Consider the following 8,326-nt stretch of genomic DNA (forward strand, 5'->3'; position numbering starts at 1 on the left):
GTATCTCTGAGTCTCTACTTTTATCCAATGTATAAAAAAACAACACAATTTTACATTTTGCATCTTAAGACCGATTTGAGCCGGTCGGTCACACGTACCCATCAGCAACCACAGCTAATGAAATCACTGAAACCCTTAACAGAAAGTTGCAGTCTTTTCTGAAGTGGGTAGCCAATAATAAACAGGTCCTGAAGATCTCTAAAACTAAGAGCATTGTATTTGGTACAAATCATTCCCTAAATTCTAGACCTCGGCTGAATCTGGTAATGAATGTTGTGGCTGTTGAACAAGTTGATGAGATAAAATTACTTGCTGTTACCTTACATTGTAAACTGTCATGTCAAAACATATAGATTCAATGGTTGTAAAGATGGGGAGAGGTCTGTCCGTAATAAAGAGATGCTCTGCTTTTTTGACACAACTCTCAAAAAAGCAAGTCTTGCAGGCTCTAGTTTAGTCCTATTTTGATTTCTGTCCAGTTGTGTGGTTGAGTGCAGCAAGGAAAAGCCTAGTTAAGCTGCAGCTGGCCCAGAACAGAGCGGCACGTCTTGCTCTTCATTGTAACCAGAGGGCTGATATAAATGCTACGCATGCCAGTCTCTCATTGCTAAGAGTTGACGAGAGACTGCTTCTTTGTATAAGAAACATCCATGTGTTGAAAATCCCAAATTGATTACACACACACTTACCCCACCAGACATGCCACCAGGGGTCTTTTCACAGTCCCCAAATCCCAATTATGATTATTTTTTAATTGCAGTATTATACAGAGCCAATATTGCATGGAAAAAATATTGCATTGAACAGCAAACCTGGTTTTAAAAAACAGATAAAAACAACACCTCAATGCACAACTGGGGCGGGAGGGTAGTGTAGTGGTTAGAGCGGTGGACTAGCAACCAGAACGCTTGCAAGTTCAAATCCCCAAGCTGACAAGGTACAAATCTGTTGTTCTGCCCCTGAACAGGCAGTTAACCCACTGTTCCTAGGCTGTCATTGAAAATAAGAATTTGTTCTTAAAACTGACTTGCCTATTTAAATAAAGATAAAATAAACAACACCTCTCCCCTATTCTCCCCTATAGTTTGTATTGATGTGTACGCTATGTGTGCCTTTAAAACATTGTTTGATGTAGTGCTGTTCTTGTTTACTCATTTTACATAAATGTGATATTTCAGTTTATATTTTAATATACATTTGTACAGAAAAAGAAAAACCTATTTTTGCTTTGTCATTATGATGATGAGAAAAAAAACAATTTAATCAATTTTAGAATAAGGCTGTAAAGTAACAAAATTTGGGGTCTGAATACTTTCCGAATGCACTGTATGTCATGTTTCATGTTTTGTGTGGACCCAAGGAAGGGTAGCTTCTGCTTTTGCAACAGCTAATGGGGATCCTAATAAAATCCCAAAATGGAGGCTATTGCTTAATGACATGTCTGTCTACAGTGTAGACTCTACACAGTACCTGTTTAAATGCAATAAACTGTGCTTGTTAAACTGAAGGCAGCAGAATGGGAAAACCGCAAGGGAGGGAGTTGTTTCAGGCCCTGCCTGCTGTGCCGGTTGTTAGTGGTCTGTTGTTTCAACACGTCAGCCAGTTAGTTCTCTGGAGAGGATGCAGCGTTTTTTTCAGGCTGCCTTGCAGGCCTCGCACATGTGGGTTCTCCACTCCGGCCTACTTTAGCTGGCTGTAACAGGGCTAGGCTTTTGGTGAACATAATGCAGGGCTCTGTCAGTGGAGTAGGCCAACCAGTCAGCCAACCAGACCCTCAACCACCCAGCAGTTCTTGTCTGTGTCTCAAGTGACACCCTATTCCCTTTATCGTGCACTACTCAAATGTAATTAACTTTTTAGAGAATAGGGTGCCATTTGGGACGCTCTTCCCTCTCTCTTACCACTGGAGCTCCAAAAGGAATACCCTCTGTTCTGTCACAGACCCCGGGTGCTGTCACTCACAGAAAGGCACACTGGCCTACTCCCAGCTCAGCCTCGCCAGTAGAGTGCTCTGGCAGTGGCAACTGACCTAGCAGAGTCACAGGCAGGCACATATACAAGTACACACACTGAACAGTGGCCTCTGTCACCGGCTTTCACCTCACGTGAGCAGAGCCTAACCTAAACAGTAAAATATAATCCCCCCCTATTTCCATCTGTTGTTATGCTGCAATGGTTTGCCTGTTTTGGAATTGCAAATAGGGCTGATGTATGTATGTATGTATGTATGTATGTATGTATGTATGTATGTATGTATGTATGTATGTATGTATGTATGTATGTATGTATGTATGTATGTATGTATGTATGAACACATCTAATAAATCGTTATGTATGTTCAACTGATATTATAGGTGAATGTGACGTGTTCATGTATGTATGGAGGCTGATTTTTGCCATAGGGGTCAAATGTAAAACAACCACAGCAAATCTTGAAATTTGAACACATCTAATAAATCAAATCAAATCAAATTTTATTTGTCACATACACATGGTTAATACACATGGTTAATAGAACATGTCCTTATCAAACATGGGAAAAGTATCATCTGTTCTTGTTCTGCAGCAGGACCCAGGAGCATCCGACACTGATATTAGTGTGTGTGTGTATGTATGTATGTATGTATGTATGTATGTATGTATGTATGTATGTATGTATGTATGTATGTATGTATGTATGTATGTATGTATGTATGTATGTATGTACTCTAAGGCCGACTCTGACACTAGAGACTGTTCAACTGGAATGTGAGACTTTGATTGTGGCCATGAACTACAAGCCCTCCCCACTGCAATTGAAAATAGTTGAGCCTTATTATAGCATCTCCACCAGACACACAAAACAACCACACAAATCACAAATTTGAACACATCTAATAAATCATTATGTGTTACTGTTCAACTGATATTATAGGTGAATGTGACACACTTTGATTGTTTGTACACACACACACACACTGATTTTTGCCAAAGGGGTCACACACACAAATCTTGAAATTTGAACACATCTAATAAATCACTGTTCAACTGATATTATAGGTGAATGTGACACACATTGTTTGTACACACTGATTTTTGCCAAAGGGGTCAAATGTAAAACAACCACAGCAAATCTTGAAATTTGAACACATCTAATAAATCGTTATGTGTTACTGTTCAACTGATATTATAGGTGAATGTGACAGTGTTCACTTTGATTGTTTGTACGTACGTACGTCTCTACTCCAAAGGGGTCAAATGTTCCCTACATATGTCACATACACATGGCATGTTCTTCCTCAAACATTAGGCTACATGCAGCACTTCTTCCATATTAGGAAAATAGTTGAGCTACATGCAGCACTTCTTTTCTTCCTATTAGGCTACATGCAGCACTTCTTCCTATTAGGCTACATGCAGCACTTCTTCCTATTAGGCTACATGCAGCACTTCTTCCTATTAGGCTACATGCAGCACTTCTTCCTATTAGGCTACATGCAGCACTTCATGCATGAACCATGTAGAAAGGCAGGTTCTGCCAGATGCACTGAAGTGATGCAATTCTTCTTTGCCATGAACTGTATCTCTGGAACATTACTCCTTTACCACATTGTGTGGAATGTTTCGGCATAGAGCTGTCAAAATAGGTTCTGAGTTACTGACTGATAATGTCGTTTTACGTTAGATAGCAAAACGATTTGGTCTGCACTGAAACTGGAGGCTCTGAGTTGAGTACTGTGTGTTGAGCAGGAATGACTCCCCGGATGACAATGGGGTGACAGTTTCATTCATATATGATGGAATCTCCTGTGATTGGCAGAGAAACAGAGAGAGCTGGCCAGGAAGGGATCAGTAAAGAATAGCCCCGTCAACCACCAACCAAAGAAGAACAACGTCATGGCCAGAACACGGTAACAATAAAGATCACACTATTGGTTTCCTATTCTTTTAACATGCTCTTTTTATTATTTGTCCTGACGTCATTTCACGGCAGCTTGGTGCTTAGTTGACATCTTTTGTAACATTTTGTACAGTCCCTTCAATTTGAAATTCTATAACAAGTTAGAGAAAGGTTTGTCTGTAAACTCTTACACAGAGAAAGAACAGCCATTCAAAGAATTTCTACACCAACCCTGCAAGGGGACAGCCAACCAGTGTTTATGATGACACTTAACATTTAAAATACAAAACATAAACCATTAATATTTCAAACAGGGACTTTAGAAATGGTATCCTTGTGGATTGTGAATGCTAAATTCAGACTCACTTCAGTTGAAAAACCTTGGGCCTGGTTCAGTCAAACCCACTAACAGGGGCCCATTCCCTTTGTCTGTAATCCTAGTCCCTGGGTGGATTATCAGATATGGTAGAGCAGCTCCCTCTAAACCCAGAGCCCCAGTTTATAGGCAGCAGCCACATTAGCCTGGAGGCCAGAGATTACCCCAAAGCGCACTAACCAGGCTAGGAGAGTGCTAACCCTTGCTGTGGCTGACAAGGACAGTTGCTGCTGCTGATGTTGAGGCTGGTTCATGGTATTTATGATATCACAGTTTTGTCCCAGATTTAGCCACGTGTTTATTGTATTCAAGAGATCGGAAGAGGAAACCAGAATATCATAATTTTGGCGCCACAGTAACTGGAATTTAGCTAAGATTTGACTTTGAGGAGTACCCCCATTTATCTTCTGCTACATTTGATTACAGGGTTGGTGGCTCTCAACTCCTCTTCACACACCTCCTATGTTTTATGCTTCTAATCTGCAAGACTTTCTTCTCTCATCTTCTTTAGTTTGGTGGTGCCAAACAAAGGCTACTCCTCTTTAGACCAGACCAGCCCGGATGAGAAGCCCCTGGTAATGCTGGACACAGACAGGTAACAGTGAATGGAACAAACTCCCTCACGACACCAGGACAGCGGAGTCAATCACCACCTTCCGGAGACACCTGAAACCCCACCTCTTCAAATACCTAGGATAATAAAGTAATCCTTCTCACCCCCCCCCCTTAAATGATTTAGATGCACTATTGTAAAGTGGCTGTTCCACTGGATGTCAGAAGGTGAATTCACCAATTTGTAAGTCGCTCTGGATAAGAGCGTCTGCTAAATGACTTAAATGTAAATGTAATGTAATGAATGTAATGTCACTCTGGGATTTAAACAAGGCGAGAAAAATAATCCTTATTGAAACAAATCTCACATCTTGCTAATGTCTTGGGCTACTTCCTCTAAAACTGGCGTCCAACAGCCCTGTTCCTGGGATCCACTGTGAGCCTTCAGCCTTTTAAAGCTCTGTCACAATGCATGGGGAACTACTTTCCTGAATTCCATACAAGCCTGAAAGAGTAGCCCCTGCCAGAAAAAAGAGTGACACAACTCGAGAAAAGTTTGCAGTTACAGCTCTGCTCCGAGCCTCTCTCTTAGCAGGCAGAGGCATTCCCAAATGAGGGAAAATCTTCTCCCAGTGTGCCGGATTAGAGGGCTTGTGATTTGTACCGCTGGGAAAAGAGGCTCAGGGCCCTCCCTCCTACTGTGCTCCCAGTGCACCCTGCACAGTGTAGTAGTGTGTGAGACAGAAGGTTTGTGTCCCAAATGGCACCCTATTCCTTTAATAGTGCATTACTTTTGATTAGGGCCCGTGTCAAAAGTAGTGCACTATAAAGGGAATAGGGTGCCATTTGGGACGCACTCATGGGTCCCCCACCCAGTGTTGTTGTTTTCCATCATGTTCTCAGCCGATGCAATCTCCTTTACTGATCCCAGCTTTTTGGCACCCATCCAAATGATAATGTCATGTTCTCTCTCACTCTCACTCACTCACTCACTCACTCACTCACTCACTCACTCACTCACTCACTCACACACAAACACACACACACACACACACACACACACACACACACACACACACACACACACACACACACACACACACACACACACACACACACACACACACACACACACACACACACACACACACACACACACACACACACACACACACACACACACACACACAGAGAGAGAGAGAGACACTTGTTTGTATCCCTTATTCCAACTATGCATGCACACTCACTCCCTCTGTTATTCTCTTTCTGTTGTTCTCTCTTTGTCTATCTTACACACACTTGCACTCAATTTCACTCTCATTGTTGTTCTCGGTCTCCTCTCTCACACACACTTTTGTATTATGTGCCCTTACTCGAACGCACACTAAGAAACACGTAAGCACGTTAATACATGAAAGTGCATACAGTACGTGTTTGTGTTGAGGTTGTTGTCTTGAGTTTGGGCGTGTCTGATAGAGTTCAGTGTCATTCAGAATGCTGATCCTGACTCATTACTGGAGTCAGGATCAGCAGAAGGTTTCAGATTGTCGCTGCTAGAATAAATGAATCCTTCTGAAATGTCAGTCTTTGTGGTACCTTATTATCTACTAGGGAGATGCCTGGAGATATAAAATAACATAGCACTGCATTTTGATTTTCATAAATCTTTCTGGGAGAGTATACCCTGAAACACTGAACACTCAACAATTTTGAAAGTATCCGTCATTGTAAATAATAATTTGTGCTTAACTGACTAGTTAAATAAAGAATAAATAAATACAAGTATCCCAAAATGAGTTGAGACTTCTTCTCTTTTTGTCTAGAAATTAAGCACCATAGTACAATATTGTATTATTTACGGATGTTTGACTTCTTTTACTGTCACTATCAATTTTGTTTCTGTTGCCCCCTGGTGTTAGGGAGGTCCAGGAACCTTATTATTCATCTTTTCTTGTTTCAGTGATGATGACTTTGACATGTCCAGATACTCTTCGTCTGGATACTCCTCAGCCGAGGTGAGATGTCTGAGGGACCAGGTATCTATGCACTACATACAGCTAATTTCACCTCAACCCTGTTATAAGCTGTCATAGGCACTACATAACCTGTCATGACACGATCCTGCTTATGTTAATTCCTATGGCCTTTATCCTGTAACCTGAATCTCATCTCTGACCACCATTCACTTTAGTCAATTTATTACTAAGGAGTTTCTATCAGTCATGATTTATCCATACATTACAATAAGCACTTGCTGACATCAATAATGCTTCATCACCATTCATTTCTATTCATATATTCGTCTATATGTGTCTGTCTATAGATGTGTTTTAGTTGTCATTTTCTCCTTATTGTCTCACTACAGTTTAATCATTTGACACCATTACTTGGTGTTAGGTGTACAACTGACTATACAACGACTAGCACTAGCACGACCCATAGCAATTTTATAGTTCCGTATGTTGTACCTAAAACAAGTAATATTTCATCTCAATAATGAGATGTGTGGTTCTTATTACTATTAAATGTGAAATTATGTTTTTTTCCTCTGTCCCCTGCAGCAGATCAACCAGGATCTCAACATCCAGCTTCTGAAGGACGGTTACCGGCTCAACGAAATCCCTGACGATGAAGATCTGGATCTGATCCCGCCCAAATCAGTCAACCCCATCTGCATATGCTGCCAAGCCACCACCTCCTCAGCCTGCCAGATCCAATGGCCCCTCCCACAATATACTCCATGACTCCACCCTCTGCAGTGAGCTCACCTCACCACTGGGGCGGCGACAGGGAGAAAGAATGCAATGATCGGAGGGGGAGAAAAAAACAGAAGAATAGGTCTATTGGAATTAGTGTGGATATGAAAAGGGTGAAAATGCACAAAATATGTACTCCTATGGTAGGACATGTGCGTACATTTGTTTGTTACGTTCCAGTGAGTTACTAGTTTTTTTTGTCTGAGTAGTAATCTTGGAATAAAACACAAGGACAAAAGAAGGACTCAAGAATGTAGTGTTTCCAAGATTGCCTGTTGTGGAATAGATCTTCGCCTTTGCATGTCCTCCTGAAAGTCTTTATTTCTGTTACGGTACGTATGGAGGGATTAACAGCCAATGCACTGTGAGCATGGAAAAATAACAAACATTTGATTGAACAGAATGAATAGTTGTCGAAGTGTGTATCATGTCCAAAATTAAACAACTTCAACATTACAACATTTAAAAGATTTAAGGAAATACAGCTACATACATAAACACCATGGAATCACAAATGTCTGGCAAGGTAGGCCACCAGCTCACAGAATGGGACCGCCAAGTGCTGAAGCACGTAGCTCATAAAAATCATCTGACCTCGGTTGCAACACACACTACCATGTTCCAAACTGCCTCTAGAAGCAACATCAGCACAATAACTGTTTGTCGGGAGCTTCATGAAATAGGTTTCCATGGCCTCACACATGCCTAAAATCACCATGCGCAATGCCAAGTGTCGGCTGGAGTGGTGTTAAACTTGCCGCC

The 8,326-nt window shown here is 41.4% G+C and overlaps 1 protein-coding gene across 1 annotated transcript; it reads left to right on the forward strand.

Annotated features, from left to right (window-relative positions):
- The first annotated feature begins 2,768 nt into the window (after window positions 1-2,768).
- Window positions 2,769-7,559, forward strand: LOC135541053 (protein FAM219A-like). The gene is made up of 5 exons (XM_064967186.1): window positions 2,769-2,804; window positions 3,802-3,890; window positions 4,768-4,851; window positions 6,769-6,823; window positions 7,370-7,559. The coding sequence occupies exons 1-5, from the start codon at window positions 2,769-2,771 to the stop codon at window positions 7,550-7,552; spliced, it is 447 nt and encodes a 148-aa protein (XP_064823258.1). The 3' UTR covers window positions 7,553-7,559.
- The last annotated feature ends 767 nt before the right edge of the window (window positions 7,560-8,326 follow it).

The sequence above is a fragment of the Oncorhynchus masou genome, chromosome 6, assembly GCF_036934945.1.
Source record: "Oncorhynchus masou masou isolate Uvic2021 chromosome 6, UVic_Omas_1.1, whole genome shotgun sequence".
Taxonomy (NCBI): Eukaryota; Metazoa; Chordata; class Actinopteri; order Salmoniformes; family Salmonidae; genus Oncorhynchus; species Oncorhynchus masou.